This window comes from Calliphora vicina, chromosome 3, assembly GCF_958450345.1.
Source record: "Calliphora vicina chromosome 3, idCalVici1.1, whole genome shotgun sequence".
NCBI classification, from domain to species: Eukaryota; Metazoa; Arthropoda; class Insecta; order Diptera; family Calliphoridae; genus Calliphora; species Calliphora vicina.
This window is the reverse complement of record NC_088782.1, coordinates 73,677,057-73,694,793: the sequence shown is the minus strand read 5'-3', so window position 1 is coordinate 73,694,793 and position 17,737 is coordinate 73,677,057. Positions and strand designations below refer to the sequence as shown.

At 30.5% G+C, this 17,737-nt stretch overlaps 1 protein-coding gene across 9 annotated transcripts in view; it reads right to left on the bottom strand.

Moving 5' to 3' along the window:
• Shab (Shaker cognate b) overlaps positions 1–17,737 on the bottom strand; it is a 325,565-nt gene that overhangs the window by 38,424 nt on the left and 269,404 nt on the right. For 7 of the 9 annotated variants that reach the window (XM_065502983.1, XM_065502985.1, XM_065502986.1 and 4 more), the window contains exons 7-8: positions 9,516–9,730; positions 8,840–9,184 (exon numbers count right to left, since the gene is read on the bottom strand). In XM_065502983.1, coding sequence (XP_065359055.1) covers positions 8,840–9,184; positions 9,516–9,730 — 560 coding nt within the window. The remainder of the gene's footprint in view (positions 1–8,839; positions 9,185–9,515; positions 9,731–17,737) is intronic. The other 2 variants (XM_065502987.1, XM_065502992.1) reach the window with 1 other exon arrangement.

The following is a 17,737-nucleotide window of genomic DNA, read 5'->3' as shown; positions in this document are numbered from 1 at the left end:
CCCCATCAAAAACTTGATAATGACTTGCAATTACTGAACAGCTTACTTTATAATGACTACTTCATACTTCATTACATATAAGTAGTTTAGTAATGGCTGGTATGTAATCTGATATATAAGTATTTGTTTATGATCTGATTTACGAAATTCAGAATTCTTTCATAATAAAATGCTTTTAAAGTTTTATTATTAAATTTAAAGTCCATATATGTAAGCGAATGTGTTAATGACTTATTTAAGTTCTTATTTGTAAGCGAATGTGGAAGTACTTGCTTCCACTGACATCACCATGTTGAAATAATGTGTCAAAATGCCAATGTATAATTGGTGAAGAGTAGTTATATATAAGTTATATTAACTTTTTAACTCATTAATTTTCAATGTAAGTTTTTGCAGGGTAGTTTTTATTTTATTTATTTTACACTAAATACTAAAGCTTCTTAAAAACCAAGAATCATAACGAAGGACCGTGAAAATGCCCATATGCAAACTTGTACAAGTCCCGGTGCAACCCCCTTAATTAAAAGTCGACTATTCCAAAATTAAAATAGTCGAAAAGTCGACTTTTTTACTATAGAACCGTAGTTCACAACCAGTCCCAACATTTTTGTAAGTGGCATCTATGTCATTGCTATACTTAGATAGAAGTAACAAGCTTTCATTTAACAAATAATAAATCCTGCTCATTTTGAACTAAAGGTAAAATTTTTAGGCAAAAAGTCATTTGACAGGACAAACCTGATGATCCAATGAATTCATTGACACCTTTATAAGCAATTGAGAATATTGCCTGACATATTTAACCATTTAAGGAGCTGCAGAACAAAAGGAACTTTTTCGATTTTTTTACAAATTGATTTTTTGGTTACTTATAATAATATTTAAGTTGAAATCTTCTACAAAAAATCAATTTTCCAAAAATTTTTAAATGAGCAATTTTTATTTTTATGGAGCGATGCTTTATAATTATTACATTTGACATTAAAGAGTTAATTAGATACATACATCAATACATATAGTTACGAAATTGTACTTGAATTTAAATATAACTCTTTTAACGGCTGGTTTAAAGTTGTACAATGCCTCGCAAACACCAGTGCTTCTCAAACTTTAACATATGTATCTGTGAGTTAACATTGCTGTGGAACATACAACATTGAGTAAAAGCTTAGAGTTGAACATTATTTGTAAGTAAGGCAACACTAAATGATTGATGATTAACATTGAAAGCTCTGGAATTCGAATATTCTAGTTTGAAGATCATTGTAGAAATAGAGCTTTCTAGATGGTAATGCAGTGTATATAAATTGGCAGTGAGAACACAAAACAATTGATTCTTTTTTTTTTATTAAATATTGAAAATAAGGACTTCAGGAAGTTATTTACAAAATTTTAACATTGTAGAGGACCTGCAAGGATCCGAAAGGCACCTGTTACCGTTAGGTCTGCATCAGTCAAAAGATAAAAAAACTCATCGATTTTTGTTTAAATTTTATTAATATATTGATTAGTTTTGTAACTTTTATAACATTTTTTATTACAAGTCGATGTTATGCTATTTTACGAAACAGTATTTTATACCACTACAACATAAATAAACATCACAATGAGAACATGAAATAATTCACCGTTATTCTGGCTAAGCGAGTTTGTCAATAGGCAAAAAAATATTATTCAAAAGATTATAGTGTAATTTTGGACAAAAATTATCAAAATATGTTTTGTTTTCATTTTGTAAGCTTATTATTGTTATGGTACTTATAAGTACCGTCGGTCGACAAAGGGTTAATGTTTTAAAGCATGTGAGTCTAAGTTCGGAATATAAACAACAGATAATTCATAACAATAATATCGTTAAATTCGTATTAAAATATAAATCTTATATATAAATAGGCCACACGTTTTTTTGTGGTACACTTTTAAGTATGTTATTATCCACCAATATTGAATAAACATATATGGTTTGAAAGGTTCTTTTCTCTAGATATGCACAATATAAAAATTGTTTCAAAATTCTTTCCATAAAAGTGGTAAAAAGCGTTTTAAAAGTGGTCGAATTTCGGCCACTGGACGATCCTAGTTTTCATAAAAAGTGAACACGTTTGAACACTAAGCTAATTTTAGTACAAAAATCGAGCATGCTATTGAAAGAAAACCACATTTAAAGGGATAAGAGTCCAGTTAATAAAAAACTGAATATGCAGCCGATATATTTTGGGAATCTTATTGTATAAAAGCACAAATACCGATTTTCATTTTAAATTTTATATTGTCTTTGCGAATACGCCTAACCTTTAATAGATAATAAAATACTTGTGGCGAACTTGAATTTAGTCGTTTATTTCAAACACCATTAGAGCTACAAATTATTGATTTTTAGCAAATCAAAGAAAGCTTCCTAGCAACCTAAAAATTACTTTTACACAATTAATATTTTTCCTATGAAAGTTTTCCATTTCTGTAACTGTAACACCGTCCCCTTAATAAAACAATAGTGTATAATTTGTTTGTCATTTCGAAATAATTGATTTTAAAATTTTTGTGTTAGTAGACATCTAGAACAAAAGTAATATGTCAATTGATCTTTTGACCCACTTTGTGGAAGTAGAATTTCACCAAATTTTGACCACATATAGAATCAGTTGCATAATATGTAGACTCTTATTATGTAATAATAGAAATAATGGTGTATATGCTTATACACTATTGTTTTATTGATGGGCCGAAATAAACCTTTTTATACTTTTTAACTATATTTCTGAAACAAACAACCTTCACTATTAAAACTTTCAAAGAAAATATTCTAATTTTTAGGAGCATTAAAAGTAAAATGACAATTGAACTTTTTAAAGAGTTTAACATCATATATACATATTTGTTCTGAAACAATTATTCGTCATCATACATTCGTGCTACAGTGTATTATGCTTCCCTTGTAGGCCATTGTAAAATATAAAACTCTTCATATCCAACCAAATAGAGTTTCTTTCACATTTATTGAAAACCACAACATAGTACATACAAAACCAGACAAGCGTTGTCACTTGACTTCTTTATGCACTAAACTGGTATTTACTTCACCACAATGGGGGGCAGTATTTTATTATTTTTTGTACTAAACGATGCATTTACCCTTGTAAAACAGTAATCGCTCAATAACTCACTTTATGTGGCTTAATTGGTTTTTGAAATAAACGATTCAATTGATAAGCAATTACTTGCTATCGATTGCAGCAACTGAAATTCAGCAGATTTACCTCAATGTACGACTATAACTAAAACACTATGCAGATCAATCATTTTGTAGAATTAATTCCATCAAAATAACATTCGCATTACTGACAATCCTAGCGAAGAGTTAGACGTATGAACTTTTGTTACTTGTATTTTGTAAACGTATAAAAAGCAATAAATAGTTTTTTTGTATTTGTTGTAAAATAAAAAAAAAGATCATTCAAAATAGAACTATAAAATGGTCAAACTGATTTAAAAATGTTAAATTTTTGTTAATTTTTTTTTTAAGTGGAGCATAACCGGTGCCAATAGAAAAATGTATTTTTGTTCTTGTTTTCAAATCAAATAAAATTCTTTCCTTTTAGCTTTTTAACAACAGCCTCTAGTAATTATTTATCAACAAGACAGTATTAAGGAAGAAATAAAGAAGTAAATAAAACAGAAGAAAAGGATAAAAGTAAAATAGAGTATAAAGGAAAGTACAATAAATTGTATTTATTCAAAGGATAAAGGAAAAGAAAAAGTTAAAATAAAAAAACAATCTTAAGGTATTTTGTTATACCTCCTTACTCCGTCCCCGTAAAATCTATAATTTGAAAGGTTGTGTGTTTAAATTTACAACAATTTCTTAATTTATTTTTATAACATTTATGAGAGTTATTGATAGACAAGTTTTAAACTATAACGATTAAAAAATAAACATAAAGTTGTATCCTACATGAGACTAAAAGAGATAGTGGAAGGAAACAAAACAAAAATAACAAAACAAAACAATACCTAAGGAAAAGGAAATCAATCTGAACGAACTTAACTAAATTAAATCATACCAAACCAAACATACTAATGAATTTTTTATTACAATAAATGATTTAAAGAAAATATTACAAAAATAAAACCATATACGAACAAATATTTTTTAGGGAAATTTATTCAGGTTTTTTTTTTAACGAAAACATTTAAATCAATTACAACAAGAAATATGTGTAGAATTAAAATGTGAAAAACAACATAAACAAATATCGATTCAATTTAATTGTTTTTTTTTTTTAAATAACATCTAAAATTATATAGTTTTTTTTGAAATGTATGTATGTATGGGTATGTGTGTATGTATAATGTTTAATTATTATTTTGTTATTATATTTGTTAGAGTTGTGTTTATGTATACTGTGCATAAGTCGATACTTTAAATTCCATATTTTCGCTATCCAAAATTAATAACCTAGATCACTAGAAAAGGTAATTGAAACACACTCCCCTTATATAACTTGGGTACAATCATTACACTACTCCTAAAAGCACTTTTACACGACCACATTTTAATACACAAATTGGGACAGTATAATATTAAAGTGTGTATTTTTAGATCTTTAACCTAGCTTATGGAGGCAGCCAGTATTAACCACTTGGGTCCATGAATTGGTCCCATTGTGATTCCCTAAGGGTTCAGTGCCGAACCATCCTGACGCTCGAATGAGCGAATCCATCTCCTGACGTCCACAGTAGATAGATATGCTGCGCCGTGCAAAAAAGGACTATTATCGAAGTCCAAGCTCTCGGTAGAGCAGGGCAAAGACAGAGAAGATGCTCAACAGTTCGCTCCTCGTCTTCATCATGATAACTTCTACAAAAATCGTTGTATGGAGTGTTCAGTCTCATAGCATGCGCACCTATCAATCAGTGCCCAGTAAGCACGGATATCAAAACTCGCATGTCTAGCTCGTGATAGCCCCGTAAGGGACAATGACCTATGATGGTCAAAGACGGGCCAAGTGCGGATCGATATCTAGCAATTTATCAGACTAGACCATCTGAGCTGAACAGATTCAAACAATTTCCGCTGTATGAGTGATTTACAGCAGGATACCGGTAAACCGACCAAAAGATCGATCTCATCTGATTGCAGCGTGAGACCTTTTTGGCCAGTTCATCCGCAATGGCATTGCCAAGTACACCTGATTGACTCGGCACCCAGAATAACTCCAGGTTAGAATGTCTCGCTATCTCGTTAAGAGATATCCGGCATTCATGTATCAATCTGGATGTTGAGTAGACACCAGAGAGGGATTTGATAGCAGGCTTACTGTCAGTAAAGATTTGGATATTCACACCAAATAACATATAGTACTTTATCCAGTGTACCGCCCTTTTAATGTACGAAACATGTCAGCTTGAATTACTCTACATTGATCCTGTAGCCTAAAACACACCCCCTTCTGAAGCAGGGGACTATAGAAGACACCACCCACCCCAACCGCAGACTTGGAGCCATCTGTATAGATGGCAATCGTGTCCCTAGAAGAGTGTAGCTCGCCCGCCATCGATACAGAGAAGCGTCTGTCACTGAAGAGTAATAGAGTACAGTTGTCAATGTTCACAGGGAGATATGATGTACATTCCAAAATAGAAGCCCTTTCGCATTCCAAGGGCTAATTCCCCAGGTCTTCCCAATAGCCCTTTTTGAAGCATAAATAGCAATAGCCGCCTTAGACCTCTCGCTTGAATATTTAGCCTCCAGGATAGCTTAGAGTCTAGGATGATTCCTAGATAATTCGCACTATCCAAAAGCTTAAGTTCCACTCCTTTAAGGCGTAGTAATAGGAACGATGGGATTTTGTACCTTCTTGAAAAGAGCACAAGCTCCGTTTTCCAAGGATTCACACCAAGTCCACTAGCTGTGCTCCACTGGCTAAGTGTACTAAGTACTGTTTGTAGGCATTATAAAATGTGTCGAGATGTTTCCCAGAAACGGCTACAGCAACATCATCAGCATATGCGACAGTTTTGCAGTTCATGGAGTCTAATTTCATGAGTAGTATATTAGTGGAAAGATTCAACAAGAGTGGCGAAAGAACCCCTCCCTGTGGAGTGCTTCGGTTCGCTAATCTAAAGATAGTAGCAGTCCCAATAGAAGAAGGAAGGCCACTAATGCATATTCTTTGTGCTCGAGTGATTTTTCTGCAAATCCCACAAGCGAGTGTAGAGCCATCTCAAAAGATCTGCCCCTCATGTAGGCACGCTGAGACGGATTGATTGGTGCAGATCAATTATCCTTTCCATGGTCTTTAAGAGGACGATAGATTAATAAGGCCTAAGGTCCTTAGGTCTAATACGACAAGGCTTTCTACCCTTAGGGATGAAGGCTACAGTACATCTGGTCCAGGACTCCAGAATATATGACTAAGCTAAGCAGGCGGAATATATTCGAGTCAACTAGGGTCCGATTAGATCCTCATTCTGTTGCAAATCAGCCGGAATGATACCATCTGGACCCAAAGATTTATATGGGTCAAAGATACGCAGTATATCCTCGTTTATGAGAATTGAGACATCAAAAGGCTCAGCGGTATGGGATTGTCGAAAACCACAATCATCCACAACATGTCACTGTTTAGTGGGGTGGAAGTACCATAGGACTGCATTTCTTCTTCGATAATGAGGCTGGTCAAGCAGTGTAAGTTATTCGTGCGACATCGTGATTTGATATATACGTGAAAGTAAAGATAATAAATACTTATTTGTTCAGGTCAGATATCCTTTTGAATGGCCATTCAAACTTCAAATGCTAAACAATTTTCAAAATAGTATTTTTGAGCGTTTCTCAAACAAAATTTAAACAACAAATTCGTGTGTATTTTTGATTCAGGGGGATGACACATAACTTTATAAAACTACTGAACATTTTAGTTTTTATTGGATATCCATTTTAGGATCAAACATATTAATTTTATATAATCTTGTGAAAACTGTTTATCCTTTGAAATTTTAAAGTCCATTTAGAGGATACATATTCCGATCTGATATGGATTTTTCCATGTGTATCGGAAAAATATTAAAATTGTTACAAGGTGCAGCCCAAGCAAGACTTCAACATTGTTAGCCCCATTTTTGAAATTGATATTTATTATAAAAATACCTAAAGGAACATCACAAAAACTATAAATTTCTAAAATTCTGAGACATTGTGGCATTAGTATATTCCCAGATGGCAAAATGGTTAGTATTCTGTTAAATTTTAGCCGAACTTTTCATTGTTATTGTGTTGTTGTGTCTTGAAGACGTGGCCACTTGCAAAGACAAATGAACTTAGTTTCATAACCTCGGAATCAAACGTTTGCAATTTGTAGAGTACTAGTAGGCTACAAATTTGACAATGGTATGCCAAAATTACAAAGTCCTTCCTTCACTCAACGTTATATTTTGTAATGAGAATAACATAAACTTGTAAGGATCCAACGAAAATAATAATTACACTGTGCACGAAATTGACACTTTTTTCTGTCAAGAAGGGCATCCAGTGAGTTAAACTAATTCGGGAATTCAGTGGTGCTAATGGTTTTTTTAAGTTAGCTCGTATTTTCGAGATATACCGTTATTTCGAAAATGGAGGAGGTTGCACAACATATATTCGCCTAAGTCAAATAGTTTCTCGAATAAACTGAAAAAACCGAAATTCCGCAATAAAACTACATTTAAGTAAGGCTTAACATGTTTTTAATCTTCGCAGTCGTTTTAGAAATATACATTTTTTTGTCAAACAAAAAATATTTTTTTTAGAAAAATTTCGAAATTTTTGGATTTAAAAACGGCTTCAAAAATTGGAAAATCTATATATGCTCTGACCACAACTTTTAGTTTTATTTACAAAAGATAAGATACATAACTCGTAGTAATTAGCTACATTTTGCAATATTCTTCTATGTTTAGTATTGCAATAGTCGGCAATGCAGTGCCGATTTTAATCATGCAGGGCTTGTTTTGCTTTATTTTCTATACGCTTAGAAAAAATTAACGCGTAGCTTCATTTTCCAATTATCCATGCCGTTTTAAAAAAAAAATTTTCGAAATTTTGCTAAAAAATAATTTTTTAATTATATTTCTAAAACGACTGGAAGATTAAAAACATTTTAAGCCTAACTAAAAGGTAATTTTTTTGCGGAATTTCGGGTTTTCAGTTTATTCGAGAAACTAAACCGTTTTTGAGTTAAGTGAATATATTTTGTGCAACCTCCTCCATTTTCGAAATACGAGCTAACCTGAATTCAGTTAATGAATAACGGTTAACACCACTGAATTCAGCGTACCCGAATTAGTTAAAGCCGCTGGGTGCCCCGCTTGACAGTTTTTTCAACTAGCACATTTTTATGTTTGTTTCTTGTCAAACATTCAAAGTAGCGATCCGTCATGTACAATAGAACCATAGCTATACCACATAAGTTTGTATAATCGACTTATGCACAGTTTAAATATTTAACATTTTACCATTGTTGCTCTAAAACGAAAGCCAATTGATTAATATTGGTCATATGATCTAGAGTTAACAATAGAGGGTAAATTGTTAATTGTATTTTTTTTTTGTTGGTTTAATATTTTTTGGTTTTGTTTTGTATTTATTTACTACAACTAACAAATATTTGAAAATAAATTATATAAAATTTAAAGATAAACAGATAGAGAAAAAAAGGAATGAAATCTGATGTGATTCTTGAATTTAATTTTTACTGTGACAACTTATTTTTTACGTGGAAATACATGATCAACATAAAAACTTCTTTCGAAGAAGATGTGGTTTGTCTAGTAGTTCAGCTTAATTATTGAAACTTACCCCTGGCTTAATCATCATTTGGACGGGTATAATAGATGGTAGACCATTGTCATCACCAGCCTGTGAGGTATTGGCGGCAGCATCATCTGATCCGAGGGCAGATGCTTGTGGTGGAGCTGGTAATAAGGCCGCTGAACTTGGAGCATTTGTAGTAACTACATTTGAGGGCAATGTTAATGCTGGTGATGCTGTTTGCAACAATTGTTGTTGTTGCTGCTGTTGCAACGCCTGCTGTTCACGCTTGTAACTTTCCATGGCCATCATAGAGGTTTGACGAGCATTGGGATTTTCAAAAGAGTATGGTGGGACTGCATCATGATGATCAGGTACAGATGAGGAACGATGCTAATCATGACAACGTAAAAACAAAAAACAAATCTATTAATTAAACAATTTCAAAAGGCACAAAACTCTTGTTCCCCCTGCATATAAGGGAACATGCAACACTTAATTATTATTTATAGATTTTATTTTTTTGTGTTGTCGTTATTTTATATATTTTAATGCAACCTAGATTCATAGAAACATGTTTATTAGTAGTACATACATAGTTTTGGTTATTACAACATAAAGTCAAACAAATGAGATTGAAAAAAAAACACACAGTAAGAGAGAAATACAGAAAGAAAGAGAGCGAGAGAGATGCGAAAGGGAATAAAGCTGAATGCATACTTACATGTGGAACATTCGAGTTTCTAAGATTGGAGACATGATCATAGTTCTTATAGCAACCAATTCCTGTTGTAGCCGGGTTTCGTCCACTGGTCGAGTCGCCTTCCGTGCTATTCCCATCCGTCTGTGAGAGATTGTGCCCTGTGGGTAACGATCGTCGTAGGGCTTTTGTTAAACGTTGCCAATTGTTTATGGATCTATTGCGACTTTCGCGCTTTTCTAATGTTTTAGTGTCATAGAGTTTAAATGTGTGCGTGTGTATGTATGGATGGATGATTGAATTTGTGGCAGGATGGATGAATGGATGTTTGTTAGTTAGTTAGTTATTTGTTGTATGATTTTAATGCAATGATGTTTGTTATGAATTTTTAATGCATTTGTTGTGATGAAATTCATGCATATTTGTTGGTTTGTTTGGTTTAAATTGAATTGATTTTCAATTATTAGTGTTAGTTTTTGTTGGTTGGTTGTTTTTATTAGTTTATTGACACGGCGATGATGATTTTCATAATCATACCATTCATTCATACATTTAATCATTCATTGAGTCACATTCATCAATTAAGCCGCATTTCATGAGACACAATTATGAATTGTTTGTGATTTTTGAGTAATTTAATAAGAATTTACATTTAAATGTTCATACATTTAAGATTATAGTGTTTCATATATTTTGATTTTTGAAGGGGAAGAGGAAATATTGCCAAAGTTTTTGTATTTGTTGTTGTAGTTGTAGTTGTTGGTTGGTTTTTTTTTAGATAATTTGTAAATTTCAGATTAGATTTTCAATTAAATTTGGTCACATACATTAAAGCCATTTGTATTTTAGATTGTTGGTTCGTTTGTTGGTGGATTAATACATTTTCGTTTGATTGATAGATTGATTGATTGATTGTTTGATTAATTGATAGATTGGAATTCATTGGATGTTGGCCAGGATCAATTCAAGACAACGTTACAATGTTGTAGGTGTTTGGAAAAAAAGAAAAAGGAAATTTTGATTGAATTCCATTTGTTTGTTTGATGTAACACAGAATTTGAGTAGTTTTACACACGCAGAACACAACAAACTTACAACAATTAATGTAATGTACGTATGAGTATTAATTATACATTTATTTAGTAGAGTAACATTAGTAGTAGTAGTAGTATTTAATATTTAGTACTAGAGTAGTATTAGCAGTAGTAAGTAGTAGTAGTAGTAGGTGGGTAAATATGGTTAGGATTAAATTACAAATATAGCACGTTATCAAATAACGTCTAATTTGCTATAAACGATTAGAATACATTTACAAAAATACGAATACGATTATATGTATAAGTACATAATTTTTTATTAAAAAAAAAAACAACACAACTATGTTAGTGATGGTGAAGTTTTCTTCTCTTAGTACACGTATTAAAAAATAATATAAATACTTTTATATAAAAAAAATATGTATTATAAATATTATTTAAACATACTATTTAAGAAATCACATCAATAAGTACTATATCTATTTACTTCTAAACTAAACTCTATTAATAGTTTGAACTTTTACTACTAAAAACAAAACCGGTAGGCTGAAAACTAAATAAAGATTTCCTTACTTCTGATCCTATCTTTTCATCAGTATCATAACGAGACCAATGCTGATTCACGCAAATATGTCCCTTGAGACGGATAGCCTGTTAATCTAACCAATCTTTGAGAACACAATTTTATGGGAATCTAAATTACGAATTCAGGGTACTATTTCAGCATGATATCAAGTTTCTTAGATAAGAATAATGAACCAAATTTTGCAACTATTTATTTGTAAGTATGTATTCATTAATCGTTCTCTTTCAACCAAACTTACTTCGTGACCGATAAATATTAGGTGAAGTTGTCGTCTTTCATTACCCTTTTAGATTTTGCCATAGGAAAGTTTTTATTGGCTTCTTAATTTGACAATTCTTTGTTAAAATAATACCGCGACGTTGTCCATTGATGGGCTAAAGAAGGGAAACAACCATAACACGTATTGAAAATAACAACATTAGTACAAATCGCAAACAAAAGTTTCGTTTTTTTGAAAATAAGTCTTTTATATTTTTTTATTTTGTCTGGTTATTCTCATATGTAGTTCATTTATATCACAATTTGGTTTTATAAATATTTCAACATAGAATAAGAGAAATGTCAATGAAAAATTAAAAAAAATACTCTCTTTTCACACATATGAGTGGTAACATGGCACAACAATATAAGGTAGAATCATAGAGAATAGACATAGAGTGGAAACTCTCCTGTGAAAGACCTAACTCAGTTGTCAGAAACCTAAATGGTAGAATCATAAGAAAATATGTTCTCAATTATACAATTCATGTAAAGTCAAATAAAATGTCGAAGAAAAAAATTGTTGAAAAAATTTACATATTTTCAAATATTTCTTTTTGGAGATTGTTAAATAGAAATATTGAAAACACTCCTTTGAGTTTCTAGCTTGTGTATTATTCTATCAGTGATAGAATAACAAAATACCTGTCAATACATTCACGTTAATTAGGTCCTTGACCTTCGTAGCCATATTGTAAGTCCGCAATAGCCAAAGTCACGAAATTATTTTTTTTTAAATTTTTACTCTCCAAAAATAGCCAATATAACATTTTCTTTTATAAAAACCTAAATATAAAGATATTTTCCGACTTTTGAGCTTTTGTCTTTGAATGTTTTATTGGAAGATATTAATCTTCTAGAACCCACTCTTAGAAATAATTTTGTTCCATCTTTTAGTGAATAACTTAAAATATATATTTAAAAACTGTTAAATATATGACTGACATTTCACTAGGGCTCTAAGGGACTAAGTATAAAAAAAATATCTGGTGGATTATTCTGTAGAGACTGTAATCGTATCATCTAATTTAGAGCACATCTTAACAATTCAAATAAATTTAATTGCCGACGAAACGTTTCAAAATGGAAACATTTTCAAAATAATATTTAAATACTTTTAAACTGGATTAATTAAATCAAAAAAATATAATCCGGTGCCGAATTATCGTATTCGATATCGAGTTAAATAGATCGTAATTTTCTTATTTGAGACTACGGCAATCGATATTGAGCATGAAATTTAGTTCATTTTGTTATAATTACGATATCGAAATTATTTTTCGATACGATAGTTCATTCGATCACGAGTGCGGTAATTCGGCCCCAGTTTTTTTTTCAATATTTCACTAGGGCTCTAAGGGACTAAGTATAAAAAAAATATCTGGTGGATTATTCTGTAGAGACTGTAATCGTATCATCTAATTTAGAGCACATCTTAACAATTCAAATAAATTTAATTGCCGACGAAACGTTTCAAAATGGAAACATTTTCAAAATAATATTTAAATACTTTTAAACTGGATTAATTAAATCAAAAAAATATAATCCGGTGCCGAATTATCGTATTCGATATCGAGTTAAATAGATCGTAATTTTCTTATTTGAGACTACGGCAATCGATATTGAGCATGAAATTTAGTTCATTTTGTTATAATTACGATATCGAAATTATTTTTCGATACGATAGTTCATTCGATCACTAGTGCGGTAATTCGGCCCCAGTTTTTTTTTTCAATATTTTTTATGTATATACATAAAAAGCATTTAAAGATTTAAAAAATGTCCCAAAACCCAATATTTTATCGGCAATTTTAACGAAAAAATTCACATCGGCAGCCCTGTTCTTGTCAACAAACACGGAGTTTTGCCTTTAAAAAGTGAGATTCAGAAAAAATGTGTAAGTAAATAAATCTTTATATTCTAAATAAGTTGTCCGTTCGCAAAATGATGTACGAACGAATCGTATGAAATTTCAGAAAATGTTTTGTGACCTTTAGAGCTCGTAACTTATACAAATAGGAAAATAAAGGAAATCCAGTTCTTTCTCTAAGTTATCTCTTCGAAAGTGCGCCTCTTATGGGAGCAAAGATTAACTATGGGTCAGGGACCATAACAATTATGACATTTATAATAAAAATCACAACAAAATTGTTATTTTCTGATTTTTATTTTTTTTTCAGAAATATTTGTCAGACAATGATTTTTTTTTTTTGGCTGATATAAAATTTAATTATTGAGTTTTAAAAGGTAAGCTTTTTTCAATAAACTTGTAAAGTAGAGAAAGACAAACATATTAATTTTCTAATCTGTTCTAAATATGTATGTCCTTTAATATTGATAAGCCTTTTGATAAAACTTAGGAAATTGTGAATTTTTGGCCGTACAAACTTCCGTACAAACTAGGGATGCCAATCCCGAAATCCCGATCCCGAAAATCCCGGGATTTTTCGGGATCGGGATTTCCCGAATCCCGGGATTTGTGAAAAACAATCCCGGGATTTTTCGGGATTAACAAATCCCGAAAATTGCGAGATTTTTTAATATTTTAGGATGAAACCTAGAAAGCTAAATTTCAGCATACTTATAATACTAATATAAAACAACTAAGAGTGGTATATTCATCTTTTATACCCACCATCAATATGTAGTTTTGGTCTTCTATGGGGACTTGAATCAGTATTTATGAATGAATGAAATTTATGTTAATATCATTATATATAAATTATTTATTGACAATAAAATATTTTCTGATATAGAGGTTATATTATTATGGACTGGCCCTCACAAGAGTTGGTAGAAAGATTAATTTTCATATGCAACTTGTTTATTCAATTTTATCACTATATTAATTATTATAAGACAACTATGAATGTTAAAGTCATTTTCTGAAGGGGACCATGTATGGGGACTAGGGACAAATGTAGCCCGGTTTCCTCAATACTTTATATATATTTTAATTCAATCCATTAGTTTTTGCTTTGTTATATTTCTACTTAGTGTATTAACGAAATAAATAGTTTTTATTGTTGAACTTGATGTTTTTTGACATTTAATTAAAATCCCGAAGTCCCGAAAAATCCCGAAATCCCGAAAAATCCCGGGATCCCGAAAAATCCCGGGATCCCGGGATTTACATTTCTAAAATCCCGAATCCCGGGATTTGTAAAACCCAGTCCCGTTTGGCATCCCTAGTACAAACTCAACTTTGTCTTGACAACAAACGTCATTATTGTTATGATAAATATTTGTCAAGTATAGACAGGGGGTTATTTTATGAAAATATAGTTGAAAACAATCAAAATAATAGGCTTGACTTGACTTTCCGATATTTTCACGTGATTGCTTTTATCCTTAGAAATTTCAAGAAACTAATTTTAAATGTGATTTCCTTTATAATAACATTTAGTTTTGGAGAAATTGGTGTAGATACCTATATAAGTCAAACATTTATGATTAGGTGAAATAATGCGCACCAATGTTAAATCGATTCAGAAACTGATTCTGTGTCGATCGGTATAATTTAATGTGGACTTTTGGGCACTACAAAACATCAGATAGTAATTTTAACTAGGAAAAATAATTTGAAGTGACTTCACCATAGGTTACTAAGAGACACTAAAGTGAATATTGACTTCATGCTATGTTATATGGGATATCAGTATACTTAAGCAAAAATAAAAATAAACTGTATGAAAATTACATCAACTAAATTTGTATAAAACCAGTCTGTACGAATTACTCACAAAACGTTTAAAGTGACTATACTCCAGATTACTTAGAGACACTTAAGTAATCAATTGTCTTCTCTATGCACTACAAAGAACACTGACTGTAATATAGCATGAATTCATTAGTCACTTTAGTATCTCTTAGTAACCTATGGTGAAGTCGCTTCAAACTTTTTTTTTGCACTGCAGTTTATTTTACTCACCAGAAGCAATCTATTGGAGTGTTGTCGGAGGAAGGTTTGTTTACAAGCAATCGTTTATTGGACTGTCTATGATATGTCTTTTTAGCTTACTATTTGAGGGCAATTATCTACCGTACATGTTGATATAACTGGTTATATACCTAGTAAGGTAACTGAAACTATGAAATCAGTATGTGAATCCAATGCGTTGCCTACTTTGAACCAGCTATCAGACAGTCTCATTGTAATCAAAAAGGGTCAATTGACCTACTGCTTACCTACTGTGTTAAAATAACTACACGCAGAGAAAAATCATGGTTCGACATAGTTACGTCCTTTGTAACAATATGTTGTTGTCGTAAACATATAATTGTTGTTTTAATTTAATTTCAACCAAATTTTAGTTACTGTAAACGTTTATATTTTCATCGTAATTATAAATATGAATATGGTTTACGGACAACTAAATAATGATAAATATGTAAACATATTATTATTATGTACAACCATTAACTGTTAAGTTTCTCTACGCGTAGTCATAATATGTTTAATATGTAAACATAAGATGTTTACAACAACTAAATAATAATAAATAGGTAAACATATTATATTATGTCGTCATAATATGTTTAAGAAGCAAAAAAAAGTATTACTTTTAATAGTCTTTTTTTCCACCATTTGTGAGTGTTTGTGTTTGACTAAGCTATGTTATTTTTGCAAGTAAATTATGAGTGTCTGTAATTCCCATTCGCTCTATAGTTTTATTTGTATATTATCTTTAACTCTGCTAGAGCGAATAACAATAAATTTCAGTAATTTATTAATAATATTTTAATTGGGAATTTAGTACTTTAAAACTAAAACCTATTAAAATAAAATTTTGTATTTCTAAAAATAAATTTTAATAACAATATGATTACTTTGGATCATAATATGATTTCATTGGATCATAATATGATTTAATTGGGTCGTAAATATGATTACTTTGTGTCATATTATGATTGATTTGTATCATAATTTGATTATTTCAAAACATATTATGATATTTAATGATACTAATAATGATCATAATATGTTTTGGATTACAAGCTTAAATCTGGTCATAATATGTTGCTCTTACTTTATGGTTACCACAACCATATTTTTTTTCTGCGTGTAGTCACGTAGCTATTGAAGTAACTATTTCCCACCCTAAATGATGGGTAAAACCACTAGCTCGGGACTGTCTCCTAGAACTGCTGGGATAACATTGAAATCTATCCATATTTGTATAAGTTAAAAGCTGTACCAAGTTTTGCAAATCTGAGGTGGTCGTCTTTGACATCCTACAACTCACCTTGTTTTCTAACGATCTACTCACTAATTTTCAGAAATCCTTGTGATATCTGTTCTTTGCTACGATTTTGTAGTAAAAGTTCAAACGTGTTAGGGTTTTTTTATTATTTTGTTTTCGTTTTTGTTTAACACTTTTTAATATATTTTTAATTTGTACTATCTACCTTCTAAATAGTAATAAATAAACGGAGAATGTGTGGAGAAAATTATAATATTTTTTTTATCGTCTAGCAACTATTGCTAATTATTCGTATTTGGCGGCTTTGTTAAGGAAATCGATTTACCATAAGTAAATGATTAATAATGTGTAGGTATGTTTCTGCAATGTGAATACTTTGTAAAAGAAATGTGTGTAGGTAGAATGAAGTTTCAAAAACCAATAAATTGTTGGTGTATTAATTATGAATTTGAATTTGAGATGAAACATATGATTGAAATATGTTTGGGTATATATATTTTTTTCTTTTTCTGATGGCGAAATCAAATAATATTTTATTATTTATCCGAATGTACGAGTATATAGTATTGGTACTTGTGATTTTTTGTTTTGGCTGTAGTATTCGGTTGGTGGTGGTTGTACATTGTTATTTTTTTATATTTTTCTTAAACTCACTCAAAGTAAAGATTTAGAAAATTATCAACAACAAAAAAGAAGTTAGACTTTTTTTAATAATAATACACCCTGGTATGTAAATTGTTTTTCAATATATGTATTTAGGCATATCAACAAAATTTCACATTTATTAGAAAACTTTTATAAAACGAATTCTTTTAATTATATTAATTAATTAATAAATAAATAAAGAATGAAGGAATAAATAAGACTTTTCAGCCGCAGTCAATAGGAAAATTCAACAATTTTTACATGAATTTTAGAAAAACAAAACCATTTAAGTTTTAGTAAAAATACAATACAAAATATTTTGTTTATAGTTAATATGGGAGTATAGTATATATTTAATATGTATTGATATTACTACTAAGTATTTATTTAATTAATTAATTAAATACATACATATGTATTAGATATAGGAAGTATAAGAAGAAGAAATATTTTATAGATATATACACACGCACACACATAATACAAGTACAAGTTACACAATTGAGAAATAAATTA